This window comes from Lycium ferocissimum, chromosome 5 (genome assembly GCF_029784015.1).
Source record: "Lycium ferocissimum isolate CSIRO_LF1 chromosome 5, AGI_CSIRO_Lferr_CH_V1, whole genome shotgun sequence".
NCBI classification, from domain to species: domain Eukaryota; kingdom Viridiplantae; phylum Streptophyta; class Magnoliopsida; order Solanales; family Solanaceae; genus Lycium; species Lycium ferocissimum.
In genome coordinates, this window is record NC_081346.1 from 4,030,019 (window position 1) to 4,052,107 (window position 22,089).

Sequence of the window (22,089 nt, forward strand, 5' to 3'; positions counted from 1 at the left end):
GGATTTTATTTCGAACTAGGCAAACTTATCTACGCCCATTGAGCAAGCTCCTCCTCGTTCAATGGAGGTCTGTTTATCGTCCAAATCTCAAACCTCTGCTCCGGTGGCTATTCGACACAAACCTGCTACAGTGGAATTGTCACGATTCGTGCTGGCCTTAATCCAGAGGCATGGATTTTCCAAGCTGAGGGGTATTTGATTTCTACTCTATCTTGCGAACTCATCAACTTTCATTAGCTTCTTTTTATCTGGACAGTGAAGCCCTTGACTGGTATCGCTGGTTGTTTCTCAATAAGCAACTCAGTGATTGGCCTCATTTTGGTGACAAGCTTCATCTCCAATTTCGTGTCAAAAGTCTGAAATCGCCGTAAAAATCGTCTGTCTAAGCCGCAACAGACGTCGACCGTCGCTGAGTACCGTACTTGCTTCGAAGCAATTTCTAACGAGGCAGTGTGTTTATCGGATGTGTTTGTGGTGGAATGTTTTATTTCGGGCCTAAAAAATGACATTAAAGATGAGGTATTAATACGTCAGCCCACCACTTTAGAAGATGCTATTCATTGGGCCCATTTATATAAGCAAAAATTAGGCATAGCCGCTGGGCCCCCCCGACCCTCTTTGGCTCGAACCCAGCCCCTTTTACGCAATCCTCCTAGTTCAAATCAGTTCTCTCCCAGGCCCTCCGCTGCTCCAATCGCTCCAAGATACCCTTCAAATGCCTTTCTGCTACTGAGCTTTAATCCCGCAGGGAGAAGGGCCTTTGCTACAATTGCGATGAACTCTATACGCTGAATCATAAGTGTAAGTCCCTTCCTCAGTTGATCATTCTGGAAGATTCGTCGGAGCCACCGATTGAGTTGTCGGAGACTTTTACGCCTAATGAATTCCTCGCTGAACAACTCTAGTGTTTGGAAATTCAAGCCCAGTCAGCTATCTCTTATCATGCTCTATCTGGTGGATCTACTCCCAGTAATCTCCGGTTTATCGGACATGTGAATGGTTCTCCGGTACAGGTATTGGTGGATGGCGTTAGTACGCACAACTTCGTGCAGGCTAGAGTTGCAAAGTTCCCAACTTAAGTGTTTAACCTCTTTTGATGTTTTCAATGGTTGTTGGAAGTGGGCAACACCTCCAATGCGAAGACGTGGTGCGGCGTGTTCCATTAACAATTCAGGGTTGTGCACTTAATGAGAACTTGTATGTCCTGGCAATGCACGGGGCGAATATCGTGTTAGGTATCTCCTGGTTAGCCACCTTGGGCCCTATTCTCAAAGATTATTCCAAGCGACTGCTAGAGTTTTTTATTAATGGCCAGAAATTCTGTTAGATTGGAGAGCCTCCGATTGATTTACAACCAGTCCAATTTCAAACCATGAGACGTTTATCCGCCACTGAATCAGTCTCCTCTTACTTTTGCTTGTTTCTCCTGGCTGATGAGCTACCCGGCCCTCTGCCACAACCTCCAGATTTATTCGAAGTTCTAAAGGCGTTTGCTGATGTCTTCAGCAAGCCTCAGGGCCTTCCGCCTAGGCGTACTCAAGATCATGCCATCCACTTGAACCAGGGTGCCGGCCTAGTTAATGTCAAGCCTTACCGGTATCTATATTTCCAAAAACAGGTTATGGAGAAGTTAGTTTTTGAAATGCTTGTCGAAAGGGTTATTCACCCAAGTATTAGCCCATTTTCCTCCCCAGTTCTCTTGGTGTGTAAGAAGGACGGGACGTGGTGTTTTTTGTGTGGATTACAGGGCTTTAAATGCCATTATGGTGCGTGATCGTTTCCCAATTCCAACGATTGATGAGCTTTTTAATGAATTACAAAGTGCCCACTATTTCTCTAAACTTGATTTGTTATCTGGGTACCACCAAATTTGTGTGCGTCCTAAAGATGTTACGAAGACTGCCTTTCAGACTTAGGGCTGGGCATAAATACCGAAAACCGAAAAATCAAACCGAACCGAACTAAATTTCAAGAAATCGAAACCGAACCGAACTAGTTTGCTTCGGTGTTCGGTGTCCACCTTCAAAAAACTGAAATCGAAATAGCCGAACCGAACTTTGACTAAACCGAACCGAAGAACCGATATTTAATACATTACCCAAAAAAATTAAAATAGTCCACGCCCATTAAGTTTAAGCCAAAAAAACCCAATTGTAACAAGCCCTCTTTTGCTTTTGTATCCCTAATTTTCCACTTCAATTGAGAAAATCAAATATCTTTAACAAAGAAATGTGACTAGGATGTATCTTTAGGATTAATATATGTCCTTTATGTGTTTTCTTAATTAACAATCATATATTATTGTTATGGTTTTCTATTTTTGTGTATCCTGTTTGTTTGATTTTGATTTTAATTTGTCAGTTTTATGTTTTGTTGCTTTTGAGAATATGAATTAGTGTAAATGGAATCGCTTCTACTATCATATAAAAAAAACCGAATTGAAAAAACCGAAATCGAACCGAACCAAACTTCAAAAAACTGAAATCGAAAGAATCGAACCGAACTAGTTTGGTTCGGTGTTTGGTGTCCATCTTTAAAAAACCGAAACCGAAATAGCCAAACCGAAGTTTGATAAAACCGAACCGAAGAACCGAACGCCCACCGCTAAATCAGACTCACGAAGGCCATTATGAGTTTCTCGTCATGCCATTCGTTTTGTCTAATGCTCCTTCAACCTTCTAGGCCACCATGAATTCAGTTTTTTGGCCCTATATGCGTCGCTTTGTCTTAGTTTTCTTTGACGAAATTTTGGTGTATAGTCAGTCATGGGAAGTCCATCTACAGCACCTATCTCAGGTCTTACAGCTTCTTCGTGATCACCAGTAGGTGGCTAAGAGATCCAAGTGCCTCTTTGGTCAACCTCAAATAGATTATTTGGGCCATGTGATATCAAACAAAGGGTTGGCAGTTGATCCTTCAAAATTTTTTGCTATACAACAATGGCCCTCTCCATGCACCGGCAAAGCTGTCTGCGGTTTTCTAGGACTTGCGGGGTATTATCGGCGCTTCATCCAAAATTATGCCATTATTGCCAGCCCATTGACTGACTTGCTCAGAAAGGAGCCATTCGATCAAGTGGTCCGAGGTGGCACAACAAGCTTTTGACACTTTGAAACATTGTTTAAGTCATACCCCCGTCCTTGTTTTGCCAAATTTTTCTCAGGAGTTTCATTTAGAAACTTATGCTTCGGGACTTGGCATTGGCGTTGTTTTGTCCCAAAGGGGGCATCCTATAGCTTTTTATAGCAAAAAACTTTGCCCAAGAATGCAGCGGGCATCTACGGACCATCGGGAAATGTATGCAATTACGAAAGCAGTGAGCAAATGGCGGCAATATCTCTTGGGCAGGCGATTTACAATTGTTACTAATCAGCAGTCCCTTAAGAATTTGACGAAGCAAGTTATTCAAACTCCGGAGCAGCAAAAGTGGTTGTGAAAATTGGTGGGATTTGATTTTTGTATAATCTATAAACTTGGCAGATTAAATTCCGCCGCAGATGCACTGTCTTGACCACCGGAAGGTTCTCTACACGCATTCTCTGTTCACACTTTTGAGTGGGTTGAAGAGGTTCGTTTGGCCACTCAAACTCACCCCGAACTAGTGGCTATCCAGGAGGGACTTGCGCAATCTCCAGCTAACTTTCCTAATTATGTTGTTCGTGATGGCCTTTTATTTTTCAGAGGACTCTTGGTCCTTCCCAGTGACTCTCCTGTCCGAATTCAATTACTTCAAGAGTTTCACTCTTCTCCAATAGGGGGACACACTGGTATTGCTCGAACATTTCATCGTGTTTCATCCAAATTCTATTGGCCGCACATGAGGAAGGATGTGCGTGCCTTCGTCACAACATATCAGATCTGTCAGCAAATGAAAGACCTCTCTCGTGCTCCAGCAGGTCTTTTTCGGCCTCTGCCTATTCCAAAAATGGTAGTTGAGGAGATTGTTATGGACTTCATCACATGCTTGCCCAGTTCCAAAGGGAAGGCCACTATCATGACTGTGGTCGATAGGCTATCTAAGTACGGACATTTTATTCCCTTACCAGCTAGCTTTACAGCTCATTCGGTGGCTCTAGCCTTTGTGGCCAATATCATTCGACTACATGGACCACCGAGAGTGATAGTCACTGATCGTGATCCACGATTTTTGCATTCTTTTTGGCAGGAAATTAATAGACTCCAGGGAATTCTTTGACAATGAGTACGACATATCATCCACAAATGGATGGCCAATCAGAGGTTTTAAATAAATGCGTCAAACAGTATTTGAGATATTTTATTGCCGATAGCCCCCATGACTGGGTGTCTATGATTCCTTGGGCAAAACTATGGTATAACACTTCTTTTCAAACTTCTGCTGGTTTAACTCCGTTCCAGGTCCTTTATGGTCGAGAACCGCCCATCATGACTCGTTATATCTTAGGCAGTGCAGCTGATGGTCTTGATGAAATATACATGTTGCGTCGGGATCAAGTGTTGGCCCAGTTGCAGGCCAATCTTACTAAAGCCTAAATTCGTATGAAAGCTACTGCTGATTCCTAGAGAACAAATGTTACATCCCGTATTTTTGGACCAGGAAATTGAACCATCCAACATGAGCGATTTTACCGAGGCCGTAGGATTTGGTCATATTCAAGCGTAAAAATCAAGAACTCGGTGTATACGAGGAATGAAGTCCCGAAATGATTTAAGATGGAAAAGTGTGATGACGATGATTGCAATAATATTTTATGTATGGAAAATGAGGCTATAGACTAGTGTTATATTACATGGTCATGGTAATGAGTATATGAAGTGTATTAAAAATGATTACTATTTAAGTGAATTGAGATCAAGGAATTAAATTATGGGATAAAGTATTGGTGGACATGACCACGTGATGACTTGCTAATAAGGCAGCTAGTGGGTTTTATAAAATGGAAAAAGGAGGAGGTGTCAATTCTTTATGATGAGGTGTGATGGGAAGTCCAAATAAGGCCATGTGTAAAAAGAGAAAACCTGTATATCTCTTAGTCATTACTTGGATTCCATTTAAACTAAGTTTGTGCAGCATAGAGGGGTAGTAGCAGGAACATGAATTGTATTATTTGAGGAGGACCGTTTTCATTTTAAAAGGGGGGCCCACGGTCAAACATTCCTTTTATGAATTCAATTCATCAAAATGAGCTATATTCGTAAAATATTACGGAGGGCAGCAACATGTATATATGTTGCAATCAACATGAATTTCCATTTCTGGAAACAACATGACCTTAAAAAGAAAGCAAAGTGTAATTTTTGTCGAGGACAACACACAGGTTTTGTTCACCGCTTCGATTTTGTTGTTCCGTTTGTCGCGTGATTGAATTCGGGCTTTCTTCAAAGTGATGTAAGGTGGAAAAAGAGTAGTTCTTGGCATATAAGGTAAGAACTATTCTCTCCTAGGTATATTTAAGTTTATCCCGGTCATAGCTAAATTGTGAGATGAGAACTGTGAAATTAATTGTGAGAAATCGGATAAATTGATGTTGTTGTTGTCGTGTTGTTATTGTTACTGCCGATGTGGTTGTTGTTATAATTGTTTGTTGGTATTGTAATTTCGGGCTAAGGATATAAACAGAGGAGATGCTACCCGAATTTCGGCAAAATTCTTAAAGGATTTAATTTGGAGGCTTAAGATAAGCATATGACGACAAGCCTAATAGTAGTATGAATGGTTTTATATGTAGATTACGAGACTATAAATGACCTTACGTAGATTGCAAGACAAGAAGTAAGTTGGAAAGTGAAAAGTAAGCTTACAGGTATATAAGGCAAACCTTTCTTTCTTTAGCATGATTCTTGTTGTTATTCATTCTATATGTACTCCATATGATTCCATTCTTAGACAAGTTAGGTTTAAATGTTTCTTGTGATGGCTTATTGATATTGTACTCCTATTCTGTTCCGAAGAGAACATCCATAAGGTGCCAAATTGAGTTGTGTATATGGTTTTACTAATGATTTCAAGGAAATGAGTTTTATACTAAAGGAAACATAAAGTTTGATTTTCAAAACCACTCTGAAGGGGGTGCGAGATTTTACTACTTCATTTCATTTACGATTTCTGTTTACATTCCATAGTATCATCCCTTTGTATTGATATGATCATTTATTCTTTGAGTAGGGCAATAAGATGAAATTGAGTAGAATATAAGTAGGGGTGGGCGTTCGGTTCTTCGGTTCGGTTTTCTCATACTTCGGTTCGGCTATTTCGGGTTCGATTTTTTGAAGGTGGACACCAAACACCGAACCAAACTAGTTCGGTTCGGTTCTTTCGGTTTCGATTTTTTGAAGTTTGGTTCGGTTCGGTTTCGGTTTTTTCAATTCGGTGTTTTCAATTCAGGCTTTCAGCACCACAATTTCAGCAGCAGCACCACAGTTCAGCAGCAGCTGAAACTGTGGCAGCAGCACAGTTCGGCTGCAGCCGCAGCAGCGCTGAAACTGTGGCAGCAGCACAGTTCAGCAGCAGCCGCAGCAGCGCTGAAACTGCACAGTTCAGCAGCAGCCGCAGCAGCGCTGAAACTGTGGCAGCAGCACAGTTCAGCAGCAGCCGCAGCAGCGCTGAAACTGTGGCAGCAGCACAGTTCAGCAGCAGCCGCAGCGCAGCTGAAACTGTGGCAGCAGCACAGTTCAGCAGCAGCCGCAGCGCAGCTGAAACTGTGGCAGCTGCACACTGCACAGTTTAGCAGCAAGCAGCAGCAGCATATTTCCTGTCCAACAACACTTATCTGAATGCTCAAAACCAGTAACCAGCAACAAACAACGTACAAGACAAAAACAAGCAACACAAACAACATAACGATAAAATGAGCAGCGGCCAAACGGCCGAACGGCCAAACAACATAAATGTCCTAAATTTTAGCTCCAAATACAAAACATAAGTTACACTAAGTGTTAAATCCATCGTCTCACATAATAATCATAATTAAGTCCGAAATTCACCAAATTCAAACATAAGCTTAAAGTTGAAGGTGAATCCGCCTATCTTCAAGACATCTCTCAATATGTCTTCATTAAGCTAGATGTGCCATTTGCTCTATGACAATTAAGTATCGCACCGTATGTTAAGCACCTACCTTTACGCCTTTCTTCATTGTCTCTTGAACCATCACAAAATGTTCCCAAACTTGTGAGCGAGCTCTAGAAGGCATGATTGAACTTGAAAATAACAAAATAGATAAAACCAAAAGTTAGAATATAACTTTCAAGATAAAAAGAACACAAAACTACAAAATAAAGTATTGAACTTACCACTAGTAACAAAGAAGCAAATTGCAATCATACATCAACAATGCAAGGATCTCTTCCACTATTTGCCATGTCTAAAGATAATTTAATGAAACATGTCATACACATAAAAAGTATATTATTTTTTCACTAAAACACATAAAAAAATACAAAATCTTACCAAGTTCAAGTTCCTCAAGATGATCCAAACTTTCTTCCACACTACCGCATTTAGTCTCTTTCCTAAGCCAATCTTGAACACAAATGAGAGATTGCACACATTTAGGAGTCAAAGAACTTTCTAAAAGAATCAAGTACACGACCACCGTACTAAATGCACATTCCGATGCCACACTAGAAATCGGAATAGCCAACACATCACGAGCCAATTCTCGAAAGAACAGAAATCTAGAGCATTAACTTTCCACCAACCTAAGATACTAAACTCAACGGCGGTTTCACTTTCATCTATTGGCTCTTGTTCTTCACTAATGTATTTATCCAACTCGGATTTAGTACCACTTCCAGAATTTCCTCTTTTGTTTCTTCAAGTGAAGTTCTTTAGTTTCAAAGCATTTGATTTCACACTTGAAGTTATTAGTGACCCGGGAGCTGTGGTTACATCGATACGTATGGCACATAGATGAAGTAAGAGATACGTAAGGAGACAATTGATGATGAGATGCTCTTGAATAATTTTTTAGATACTCTCCAAACAAAGATTTCATATATAATCGTACACTCCTTCACTTACTTTCTTTCCAACTTCCTCCCAAATAAACTTCTTCAAGTGCAAAGCTAACATACACAAACTTATTGCGAGGATCCAATACATAAGAAATAAAAATCATTTTGTTCATCTTTTCAGGATCACCCCAATACTTCCTAAACTTTTCTCTCATCCGCTCAGCCATGTTACTCAAACTAAGATCTTCACTTGCTACACACGCTTTCAAATATGCATCAAGCTCACATATATCCTCAAAATGAACATTAGAAGTAACATAATGTGAACTCCTAAGCCTTTACGGTGAGCTCGTAAAATCTTTCAAGAAACTTTATCACATTCCTTACATTCACCCAATCATCACATTCAAGCGTACCTGCGACACTTCCATCTTCACAAACATGAGTAGCAAGATAAGCTTTAAAATTCTCATAAAAAAAAATCAAACCTATCAAATGCCTTTCTCGAAATTTTGCGCCGTGTTCAACATCGCGTAGATGGAATTCCACCTAGTAGGCACATCTAGAATTAATGTTTTAGCACATCCCACCTTTTGAACTTCACAACATTTCTTAAAACTTCTTGTTCTTGCCGAAGATCCTCTAACATACCTTACCATTTGCCTAACACGTTCAACAGAAGCATCAATTTCCTTCAAACCTTCTTGCACAATTAGATTAAGTATGTGAGCCATACACCTCATGTGAAGATGCTTACCATCCATTATATTAGTTCCCCACATATTTAACTGTTTAGACAATTCTCTAACTGTAACATCGTTTGAAGAAGCATTATCAACAGTAATAGTAAATACCTTGTCCAAGTTCCAATGAAGCAGTAATTACTAATAGTCTTCTCACTACGTGCTCACCCTTATGACTAGCCGACTGTGGCAAAAAATTCAGTATTCTTTTTATGCAACTTCCAATCTTTATCAATAAAGTGAGCAGTCAAACACATATAATTAATTTTTTGCAATGATGTCCATGTGTCTGTGGTAAGGCAAACTTTTGAATGTGCTTCTCTAAAAGACTTCTTCAAATTTTGTCTCAGTTCATCGTACAGTTCATAACAATCCCTTGTTATTGTTCTACGGGAAGGAATTTGAAACAGAGGTTGGGCTAGACTCATGAACTTCTTGAAGCCTTCCTTTTCTACAAAGCTAAATGGTAGTTCATCAATAATTATCATCTCAACTAAAGCCCTCCTAATTAATTGTTGATCAAATTCCCAATGCTCATCTATCTCATTCTTATCCTTAGATGGAAAATGTATCTTTTTCTGAGTGGGAGGTTTAATAAGGGATTTATATGCGTTGCACCTCCCTAAATGTTGTCTCAATCCCGTTGTCCCATTTACAGTTGCAGCAGCAAGATCTTTTTTACAATACTTACACTTCGCTCTATCAATTCCCTGTACAACAATCTTATCAAAATGACCCCAAACAATAGATCTAGATTGCATTTCTTTTCTTTTCTTTGTTACCTGGGTGTCAAGTGAGTTATCATTGCTATCAATATCATCTGTATGAGGTATGCTACCAGTTGAATCGGCAACACTTAATTTAGTTTCATCCGCCATCTACGAAAATTAAAGAGAAAATATAAGGCATTGTAGGCAAAGCACGTTAAAAACCAAACAACTAAAAATAACAGACAACCACCATTACCTACTGTGTACGATAAAAGTCTTTTTCTTTTTTTCATATACATAGAGATCTCAAACAACTACCCATTTAATTACAACAAATTCACAACCACCACATATCATGTTACAACAATCAAAACAGTAGCAACTAGCAAGAAACTCACATCAACAAGATAGTGAAAGAACAAATAAAATCGATTAGGAGAAGTGTGAGAGAGAGAATTCGCTGCCAGAAGTGAGAGAGAGAAATACTTACTCTGTCGCCGCTGGAACTTGGAAGAGAAGACGCAGCGCAGCTGGAAGAGAAGTCACCGGCTCGCCGCCGCTGAGAGACTGAGAGAGAAGTAAAATTAGGGCCTGTTTGAAAGAGAAGTCGTCGACGTCGTCCTTTCTTTTGCAGTTTTGTTTTGCTCTGTTTCTTATCTTTTGCTGTGAAAGAATAAAGATTGAAGGGGCTTGGGCCTTGACTTAATGGGTTCTATTTGTTTTGGGCCTAATTTATTTAATGGGCATGGCTGAACTATTTAATATTTTTGGGCTATACATAAAATTTCGGTTTAAACCGAAAACCCGAAAAACCGAACCCTAAACCCCGAACACCGAACCGAATCCCGAAATTTTTGAAAATTGAAACCGAACCCGAACCGAAAACCCGACCGAAAACCGAATTAATTCGGTTCGGTCCGATTTTTTCGGTTTTCGTATTATGCCCTGCCCCTAAATATAAGTAGTAAGAATTTACAACAATTCTACCCTCAAACCGAAAGTACGTCCCTCCTAAGTCTAGTGAGATACAAATTTGATAACTTCTTATGAAAGACTAAGGCTAATAACCGGATTGTGATGAAATCGATTAGTGACTTATGATATGAATTGAAATTGATATTTGTGGATTGAGTTTGTGTTGATATGATGGTGATATTAAGCCGGAAGCGGCTGCCCGAAGGGGCCATCATTATTATGCCGGAAACGGCCGTCCGAAGGGACTATTGTGATACTAGCCCGAAGCGGCTGTCCGAAGGGACCATTCTGTTAACATGTGTGTTGGATTGCATTATTTACTTAAAGATTGTTTTGAGACTTGGTGTGAACATTTATGTTTCTTCCAGCGAAGGCTGCACGTATTGAGTTAGATTGTGATTTCTTCTTTCCTAAGTCAAATTATGATTATGATTTGTTACCACCTTACATACCCAGTACATTTTCCGTACTGACGTCCTTTTTCCTGGGGACGCTGCGTTCATGCCCGCAACCCCAGATTGTTTTGGCAGGTTAAGTGTATAGCTAGGCTGCTTGGACGTCAGCTGAGATTGGCAAGTTCCACCTCATTCTGGAGCTATGCTAAGTCATGTATAGATATGTATGACTATGGATATGTCAGGGCCCTGTCCTGACTCATAATATTCAGTTTACTTCTTAGAGACTTCTGCAGACAGTGTCCTGTGGTATGTTTGTCTGGATGTCGACAAATCAGTTGAGTCATTGTGGATTTTAAAAGAGTATGTATTTTAGATGATTTCAATTGGTTTAAAAGTACTTATTTGATTAAAAAATTTCACAATCGTTATAAAAATAATAATTTCTATTTGGAAAAGTTTTATGTTCTTAAAAGTTTTTGAAATGACAGGTTTTGATAGAGCGAATGTCTGAGGGTTCGCTCGACTCTGATGAGAGTCGGGTGCCTGTCATGCCCTATCAGGATTGAGGTGTGACAACAGATGCCCAACGGGAGGTTGGTGACTGGGCTTATGTCAAGATCAAACCTTATAGACAACACTCTTTGCAGCTTAAGCGTCACCACAAATTGGGTAGAAAGTTCTTTGGACCATATCGTATCATTAAAAGGATCGGCGCTGTCGCTTACAAGTTGGATCTTCCCAGTGATGCTCGTATCCACCCTGTTTTTCATGTCTCAATGCTCAAAAGATGTGTCGGGAAGCCTGCGGATCAAGTCACTCTATTGCTGCCTCCAATACATGCGGATGATCTACCACCCAACCTTGAGGATGACGATCCATCACCGAACCTTGAGGACAAGGTTCTCGATTCGGCGGAGAGTATTGTTATGGACACTACAACAGTTGAAGCCCAAAATTCTAATGAAGAGGGAATTGGACCAGGGGAGCTAAGGCGTAGTACAAGACCCAAGCAGCCCAATAAATAATTAAAAGACTTTGTTTGGAAATCCCTTGGTTGAAAGGCACGTGATAGAGAATCTGAGTTTGTTAAATAGGTGCAGTATAGGTTTAGTGTCTTAGGCAAGAAGTTTGTTATCATAAGTCTCTCTCCTCATCCCAATTCTTCTGTTGCTCCTCATCCCCCTTCTTCCTATCCCTATCAGTATTTTCTTTTTGTAATCGACTACTGAGGTATCAATAAATATTTCTATTGTTCCACTGTTAAGAGTAATTTGGTGTTTGCTCCACACACCCACGTGATCAATTTCAGTTTTGAGTTTTTGTGCAAATTGATTTTTTTTTTTTTAAAAAAAAGAGAAACCCTTTTTTTAAAAATATCAGTAAAATTCCCTTAATTAAAGATGTAGTCCAAAGTCTCCAGACAATACTTTTTCCTTTATTTAAACCGTGTTTCGGAGGCGAGGGATAGAGGTGGATTCAAGATTTAAAGTTTATGATTCCTTCAACTAACTCGAATAACTCGAATGAATATACTTACAACAATAAATTGGTTCACATTCAAATTTTTATAGATATTTAGTAGATTTCTTATTTAATCCACTTTTTGGTAGCGAGGGCAGAGGTTGATCCAAGATTTAAAGTTTACGGGTTCCACTATGACCTCAAATTAATATATAGTAATAACTGAATTCACAATCAAAATTTAATAAGTAGGCGTTTGGCCATCAATTTTCAAACCATGGTTTCAAACCAGCGTTTGGTCATCAATTTTCAATCATAGTTTAAAACCTAGTTTGAAACCATGGTTTGAACCCAAATCATCCAAAAAGCATGGTTTGGGGTTTGAAACCATGGTTTCAACTTTTTTAAAAATATAAAATTTAATCTTTAATTATTTATAAGTTAATATTTAAATAAAAAAATGACCCTAAGTAAGCTATTTTTTACTATAACCATAAATATTTTTAACAATTACTCCCATCAATCATTTACCAATCTCATTAACTTCCAACAAACTTTATTTATGTCTACCAACCTTTAATTTATGTGGGAAGATTATATTAAATAGTAGTTACATTATTATTCATGTTAAATTTTCGATTTTATTGAAGTAAAGTTTGATTAATTGATATTGCATTTTTTAGAAAAGCCTTCTAGTAGTGTACTAATTTTGTTATAAACTATGATTTGCTCATTTGGTAAGATTGTATAAGAATTGAGAATGTTTTGGATAATTTTCACAATTTGTGGGATTTTTATGCTTTGTTAAAATACAACTTAAAATATCTAAATCAGATGTCCAAATACGATTCAAAACTGCGCTTCAAACCATGTCCAAACAGGGCCTAAGTATCTAGTAGATTTCTTAATAACTTAGTTTTAGTGTCCTAACGATACTAGTTACTGTTACGTGTCCCATCACACAAGACGGGAATATAATGTTACTTGTACAATTCACCTTAGAATGTACGAACTACAGAAAAGTAACGTACAAATAGTAGCAACCAGATGGAGTTATGAATACCAATACACCTTCCCAACCCTAGGTGAATTGGACGAATTTTTTTGAAAAGCACCTCAATGGCTTCATCATAAATGAAACTGATATACCTTTTTCAGTGTATTTCAATGTACATTTGTGCTGCCTACATTTACCGTTAGACCTTAACGCATTGGAGCTCAGAATACCGTGCTAAAATTTTACCTCAATACATTTATAGCTATTGAAAACTAACATGCATGAGTAAATGGTCTGATCAAATGTGAGAGTTTTCTGAGTCAGGATATATAATCTGGGTTGCAGTTCCAAGCCTATTCGAGTTCCGAGTTGTGGAAGCTGCTATAACATCTCCTCATCTAACAGACCATATGTAATATTAGCTTCTATACTCTTCTGTCTTTGCATGGACAAGAAGGATTGGCCTCTAAACTAGTGAATTGCTCTCTCTTTTCCAAAACTTTATACAGCCTATTAACCTGGACCACAAGCCAACTTTCCGCGATGCTTCAGACAAATCCACAGGTTCCTTAAATTTTGCTTTCTCACTTAATTCTTCGAATGAGTCTACTACGTTTTGAAGTCTTGCAACAAATTCTATGAGAAGGGAAGTGAATGTTGCTAAAGACAAAGCACTGGCACTTTCGTATGTCTTTGATTCTTCTTCTTCGTCGTCCTCTTTCTCTTCCACCTCCTTTAGTGCATCATTAGCTTTAGGCAGTGAATGTGCTGTCCGGAATTTTGGTTTCTCTGTCTTGATTTCTGGGGTTACACCTGCAGTTTGGTTGTTATTACTAGCCACGTTAAACATCCTATTATCCCAACTTTTTGAGGTAAGGATGGAGTCGATATCGATAACTGTTTCACTAAGAGATCTGTGATGTTGAAAAGAGTTTCTGTCATCTTCCATGCTTCTAAGCTCCTGGGGAATATCCACTACTGCAGGTCGAGTTCCGATTTCCCAGTTTTCTGCATTGACAAAAAGATAAGATTTCCGATCCACCTTTTTTTGCAACTGTTCTGCTGCTTCATGCACTTCATAGAGAATGTCCACTGACCCCAACTTCTCCATCTTTTTCACTTTTTCCCCAAGTTCTCTCAACACTTTGGCACCTGCTGTACCTACTCTCTGAAGCTCATTACGGAACACCTGTCTTCTTTCGGCAGGAGCCTGCGTGTAAAATATTTAGTTGTCATTTTCTCTGATAAAGAGGTCATAGCATTACCGAATAAAGTGGTATAACTGAGACATCTGGATATGCAAGCTCTTAAACTGAGAAATATTAAACCAATAAATAATAATGCATATCTAACAGCAAAAACTTTTTTTCTTTTATAATGGTGGTGTCCAGGCCAGCTTACGCATACCTCGACTATTACACCGAATACCTGCTACCTCCCACCAACACAGTTACAGGGTAACTTTGTTCACAGCTTGAGCAACAGTTTAATTTTATAAGTTGAGATGATTTACAAGGAGGGAATAGATGACATGTTTCCATCTAACACTGCAGAACATGTTTTTTTTTTTTTTTTTCCGTCATTTTTTTTTACCCCCATTTTGGAGGATTTATAATGATTCCACACTTCCCCTCCAGCGTGACTCGAACTCTGGACCTACCGATCGTGGGTGGTAGGTGGAGGTGCTTTACCAACTGTGCAACCCTCACTTGTCTTTTCCGTCATTACACTAATAAATATGAAAACTGAAGAATAACTTTTATATTCTTCTAGCTTGTCATAGGCACGCAACTACAGGAAAACTTTTGGGACCTGTTTGGAAAGCCACCCAGGTAATTGGAATTGGATGTAATTACACAGTTAGGTGGAATTGGGTGTAATTGAGAGGGTATAATTACACTCTCCAATTCTCAAGGGGGGAGTTGAGAATTGGGTGTAATTACACCCTTTAATTACAGGGTTACTTTTTAGTCTGTTTCTTTTTTGTTTATTTTAATTTATTTTTATTTCTATTATTTTAATTTCTTTTTATTTTTATTTTTAATTATTTTTATTTTTTAAAATGTATTTTTCTTTTTATATTATTTATTTTTCATTTCCTTTCTTCTCATTCGCAACCTTTACTTCTTGTGATTTCATGCAATTGCTCGTATTTTTTATTTTTTTATTTTTTTATTTTATTCATTTAGCATAACGTGTTATTATTCTAATTTTTGAAACTACACCTCTTAATATTGGAAAGAATGAGTCATTAACAAACTTGACATATAACGAGTGACGTTATTAAAGTAGAATTGCATCGTGAATGAGGTTATATACTTATATTTTTCCTTTCTTTTGAATTATTTACTTAAGTTGCGTTGAAACTTACTTATGTAATGTTAGAATTTGACATAAGAGTATTATGTTAAACTTTTTCTTTTGGATTTTGAATTTAGGTTATATTTTCAATTTTAAGTTATTTGCTTTCACATTGCATGTTGTTTATTTTTCACTTACATTTGATGAATTTTTTGTGTCAAACATTTGAATAATGTTATTACATTATATTTATAAATATTATTTTTTTGTCAAACATCCAATCCATGACGTTCTCACAAAAAAAAGTCTTCTTTTAAGTTTTATAATTAATTAAAATTAAATATTATTAATTTGAAAATATATATATCAATTATTTTTTACAATATTAGTTACAAATATATGATTATTAATTAATATATTTCAAGAAACAATGTGTTGTTAAATAACTAATTTAATATCATTTATAAAGGCAAATATTTTTTAAATATTAATATTAAATTTTTTATAATTAAATTTTATTTTTAAATTAAACTAACTGTGTAATTACAGTTGTGCAACCAAAGAGCACGCTTGTAATTACATTGTAATTATGCTATGACAAACAAACAGGTCGTTGTAATTACTAGGCTGTGTACTAATTACTACCCTAGTAATCACACCAATTCCAATTACCAGGTGGCTTTCCAAACAGGCCCTTAAATAAGAGTAAGGAAAGACTCCGAATTAACTGAGGGATAATACTTAACAATAGATGATGCATCTAACAGAGCACCTAAAATTTTCAGAGATACAGGGAGATGCTCAAAAACAACAGGGTGTAAATCCAACAGTTCAGGCAAGAACAGTCATATGTATTGCTTCTCCACCAAATAACGACAATTATTGTTTACCGGCAATCTTTTTCAAGCAGAGGGGCTAAGCGGGCACCAAGTGATAATAAGTCATCAAAGAATTTAGTTACACTCGGTGAGTACTTTGCCTTTCAGGGTTAATTTCCCACATAGAAAAGGATGCCTTAATTTAGCACGATTTTTAAATAGTTCATCTGCTAATGAAAAAGTCTTACATGCATGCATGCCAAGTTATATTCTCAAACAATGAAGGACCCTAATACAAATATTAATTTTAGTATATGATTGGTTTTTTTTTTTTTTTTTGAGACTGGTAACATTAATCTTATTATATGATTGGTCTGAGGTATATACACCTATTACAAGTACAATAAGTTTGGTTCAATTCTATACATGACAACAACAATGGGCTGCATATTATCAGGGAACAGAAGAGCTGACAAACTTCTATTTTCACAAGTACTTAACACAGACAGACAGGGAGACAACATAAGATTAGTACTGCAAACAATTGCTAGAAGACACCCCCACCCCCCCCCCCCCACCCCCCTTTCCCATATTCAGAAGCAAAAAGAACTGCTAAAAGTTTTAATGCCCAAGTTTCAGTGAAGGGGTCTAGAGTCATTTTAGGACTGCTTCCGGAGAAGATTTGCACTGGTTAGGAGAATAAGTAATCTGGCGATAAACAATGAATATGGTTGATGAATATGGTAAGGAATTGCTATATGATAGACTGTACAAGCAAAGGGCTAGTAGGAAGTCGGAAAAAGGAGTAGAGAAATAACCTGTATTTCAGATAGTATACAGCCATGTAGTGCCATAACCATGAAAGCGCAATATCTTAATGCACCGCTAACTTTAACATAGTTTTTCCAAGGATATTTAATCATCTTGTATGGACCATGGGGTGGCTCCCAGATTGCAAATGCTACCTGCGGTACCAAAGTAAGGACATCCGGCTAGCAAAATTTCATGAAATTACTAATCCATGCAGCAAAAATGCTTAAGCATACCAGAGCTTCCTCTTGGCTTATAGATTCTACTGTTGATCTGTAGCCATTGTAAACTGGATCATCAGCTGCTTGGTAAGTAAGAATTTTTGAAGGGATTCTCTTATACTCGACACACTTCAGATACTCACTGATACAACCTGCAAAGATTTCAATTTCATCAACCACAGAAAGAGGAAGTGGAGAAGAGTAACAACCATCTCAGAGGTTGAATTACCTTCTAGTGAAGTAGCTATATTGATGAAATTCTTAGCCACCAGATTGTGAAGATCCTCACCAGCCCAGATGGGATACACACATATGTTCACAGCTAAGGAAACACCAGCACCAAGTGCAATGAGCAAAAACCGACTTACAGCTGTATGAATAAATTCTCTTGTGCGATAACCAGATACCATGATGAAACAATACGTTATCAGGAAAACTCGGAAACCATATTCATAGGGCTTCATTGCCGGGTACTGTTTTGCATAAGTAATGCAAAAACCTAGAAGGCCAAATGAACTGCAGTCAGCAAGGTACAAATATAACAAAGAGATGAACATCAATTCACACATATATAAGTCACGAGTACTGACCAGAAAACCAGACCTGTTATGAATATACCAATGACTATAACGACTTCTTCCCAGTCTCCGGCCAACTGAGACAATTCAGCCATTCCAAGAGCAAGTCCTCCAGCTGATAGTGTCCCAAGCCCACGATTAAACCCTTTGCTTAGAGTGGCTCCTGTGGACAGTTCAAATCACATATCGGTATAAAAAGCTCCATACAAAGCTATACAGAAAACAAATAAAGCAGTAGCCGGGGGTTGAAAGGTACAAAATGCAAAGAAAAATACTAACTATACTGATGGCAGATATGGGTGTACCATGATAACTAATGAGATTTCTTAGCTAAAATGCCTCCTGCTTGCATTAATAGTAACCGCCAATGGGATAGATTGAAAAAACTAGAAAGAATAAAATAAAACGAAATAAAAAGAAAACATTTATCAACGTGCGACAGGTTGTCCCATTCTTTTGTAAAACCATATCCATATGCATAACTGGAAGCATAAACAAATAAACTTTTCTTTTGTAAAAGGGCTACATATACCAACTGCCTAGTAGCCAAAATTGTGGTTGTAAAATGATGAGTATTCCCCCAACATTATTTCCTCTTTTTGGGCATCCTCTAGGTCAATATCCTAGCGTGAATCTTGTACACATTATTACATTTTCAGTAATTCGTTTTACATTGAAATCATAACCAGTCACGAACTTATATTCCCCAAAGAAATCCTAATCTTTGGATATTTGTTTTCTTCATAATATTTGAGTAATAACTTTGCTTGACAAGCTATCTGTATATGAATCATCCTGAATAGTACAGATATTATCGACTGTTAGGATATTAAATACAAGTTGGCAGAATAATCCATCCATCAGAAGGTTCCCTTTAAAAATAATTAATCAGCCACTAAATTATTAAGGAACATAGCTCATACAAAAGGTCATGCAAGTTGAGAGGTTCACAACAGAAGTTCATTAATGTCAATCTATCCAAAAAAAGAATATCAACATAAAGTTTGGGCCTACCACTATCCGGGTAATTCAGTGACATGAATAAAGTTTTTTATTTCAAAACAATTGACTTGTTCAAAGCGTTTAAGTGCTCTTTTTTCTCCACGGTTACTATCAGCAAAACCATATCTTCTTACATACTAGCAGAAAAGTTTACATCTTTGACGCATACATTTATGAGTTAACTGTCAAAAACACACCTCAACTATCACTTTTCGCGAGAGTTTCACGCCCCAACTATCAGCTGTTCCCATTTTCTACTTGAACTATCACTATATTAAAATACACCTCAAAGTTGATTAGGGATAGTTATTCCCTTTCCTAACTGGACTATCACCATCTACTCGACTAGATTTTTTTTTTTTTTTTTTGATATATAGATGATGGTGTGCGAAAAGAGAATAACTGATATTTTGGGCATGAAACGCGCGAAAAAGTGATAGTTCACATTTTTTTTAACCATTACAAACAAACAACATACCCGGTATATTCCCACAAGTGAGTCCGGGGAGGTAGAGCATACGCAGACCTTAATCCTACCTCGAGGAGATTGTTTTTAATTTAATTAAATCTACAATAACTACACAAAATCGACATACAGTTACAAACATCAAAAGGGAAAAAAGTATAGTAACACTTACCAATACTGAACTCAAAAACGACAACAACAGTAAGAATAGCCCAAACAGAGTATCTACTAAGCTCTTTAACCGGTTCTTTAAAGAAGATTAACAAAGATATAAGCATCAATGCTAAACCCATTTTCGCAGAGAATACAATCTTTCTCGGGTCGGTTCGACCCATTTCCATAGCCTTTACAGCTACTCTTTTCCAATCTTTCCATATCTCAGCAAATTTCTCCTTAAAAGAAGAACAACAACCAGAAGAAGTTTCTTGATAATCAAATGTGTGATTGAATTCAGGTAACTCTGTGTAATCTCCGTTGCATGAGGATAAAAGCCTTTCTCTTATTCTTTTTTCTTCGAAACTTTTTCTAAAGGAATTTAATTTCCTCACCATTTTTGTCTTCCTTATTGCCTAACCAGTGTAAAAGTGTATAAAACTGACGAGTGAAGGAAAGAGAAAAAAGTGAATGTGGAGAATTAAGTGCTATTGACAGTTTCCAGAGAAAAAATTGGTTACACGACGTCGTAATTGGTGGTGATGGGCAAACCTTATGAAGACGCGTGGAGATTGTAAGGGACCCATTCTTTTGTATTTTCAACGAATGAGATATATTGGGCAGCTGCTGTGGGGCCCATGTGGCAATTTCGTTAAAGTAGCTACTCTTTTTCCTTTCCTTTGGCGGAATATAGGACGGCTCTTTAAATGTAAATTTCGCTTATTAGAAACTTGGATTTATTCTTATTAAATAGTACTTCATGTATTTCAATTTGTTTTCTCTTAATTTTCTTTTTAATCCGTTTAAAGGAAATGCCTTTTTTTTCTTACAATTCTTTAAAAGACGAGGGAGTCATTGTTCTTGAAGACAAGGATAAATATTTACCCTTGTCTTCAAGAATAATTATTACTAACAATAAAATGGAAAAAAAGATATATAAAAATTGTCATGTTTCAAATTACGAGAGCTAAATTAACTAATGTTCGGTGTGAATTCTGATATAGCTTTAATTTTTTTGAATTTAAAAATTAAAAATTTAAAAATTACATAAAAAATATTATAAGTCACAATAATTAATAGTTCAAAATATTTATAAAACATTTGAGAAGGAAAGAGTATGAATGTATTGAAACATCTCAAACTGTATAAGTTCAACAGAGAGAGTAACAAATAAATTCCGGCAATTTAAAAGGTAAAGAAAAGTTAGCGAAGAAAACAAGAAAAAAAACAGAGTAGCTACTTTGATGAAGGGAAATTAATTATATTAATATACAGATAATATTTTGTATATTGATTAACTAATACTCCCTCCGTCTCAGCTTATCTGTTGTGATTCTTAAAAATAATTATCTCAAATTATTGTCATTTTTGAAGTTTAACACAAAATAATTACTCCCTCCGCCGCGAAAAGATTGGCATGTTTCAGATTACGAGGGTCAAAAGATATTTTTTTAATCATAAATTTTATAATATGAAGAAATTATTTACCTTTTCACATTTTGATACTTTGATGTTGTATTTTCTCTATCGAACTAATGTTTCATCCATTCAAAATACCATTTTTACTGCTAGAAATATACTCCCTCCAGATCAAAAAGAGTGTCCATTTAGCCATTTGCACGCCCCTTAATAAAATACTAACTCCTAAAAAAAATAAAAGGTAATTTGACTAAACTGTTCTTAATTAAATAGGTATTGAAATTTGATCATCTAACACTTAATAGGGGTAAATTTGAAGAAAAAAAAAGATTAATTCTTTTTTAATTTGATAAGTAGACACTCTTTTTGACTCAAGTAAAAAAAGCTAAGTGGGTACTCTTTTTGACCTAAAGGAAGTAATATATAAGTCAAAGTTTTATTTTGATTTTCGTGTTTCATTCACTCATACAAAAAGGAACAAATGAATATGTTGCGCTACATGTATCGAAAGTAATCGTGCCATGCAAATCTGGTTCTTCAATAGGCCATAGCCAATGCCAATTACAAGTATTCATTTTTCACTATCCACTTGCCATATACTATATGTACCACTGAAATTTGTTTCCTACTTCCTCATTTGCAATTATATAAGATAAAAGGAAAAATTATGTCCCGCAAAATTCAAATTTCTCTATGAAAAAAGAACATGCTATTGTATTTATGTTGCTTCCTTCATATGATAGTTGTATAATATGTTTATATATTGTACGAGCATAAAATAACTCGAGTTGTATTTATTTGCACCAGTCACAAATTGTCAATTTAACTTAAGCAGATAGTACTTATTTTGTGTGTGTCTAAAATAACTTTACCTTTTCAGCAAACAAAGGGTCATACAACATCGAAGGCAACATGTAAATTATGGCAGTGACATGATTTTCAGTGCTACCAATAATGAATAATCACACCTCATAAATGACTGCTGGGCAATCCTCTTTCTGGAAAGTGATCAAGTTGACATATATACTAATTATCAATGATAGTAACAACTTATAAGAACCTAAACATAGTGGAAAAAGATGCTGAAATTTACCTTGTATAT

At 36.9% G+C, this 22,089-nt stretch overlaps 1 protein-coding gene across 1 annotated transcript; it reads right to left on the reverse strand.

Annotated features, from left to right (window-relative positions):
• Positions 1 to 13,291: 13,291 nt before the first annotated feature.
• Positions 13,292 to 20,068, reverse strand: LOC132055512 (aluminum-activated malate transporter 9-like). The gene is made up of 6 exons (XM_059447379.1): positions 19,588 to 20,068; positions 17,973 to 18,110; positions 17,599 to 17,868; positions 17,385 to 17,521; positions 17,157 to 17,303; positions 13,292 to 14,429 (listed from the first exon to the last, which is right to left on the reverse strand). Exons 1-6 carry the CDS (start codon positions 19,964 to 19,966, stop codon positions 13,686 to 13,688), a joined length of 1,815 nt encoding a protein of 604 aa, XP_059303362.1. The 5' UTR covers positions 19,967 to 20,068; the 3' UTR covers positions 13,292 to 13,685.
• Positions 20,069 to 22,089: the final 2,021 nt, after the last annotated feature.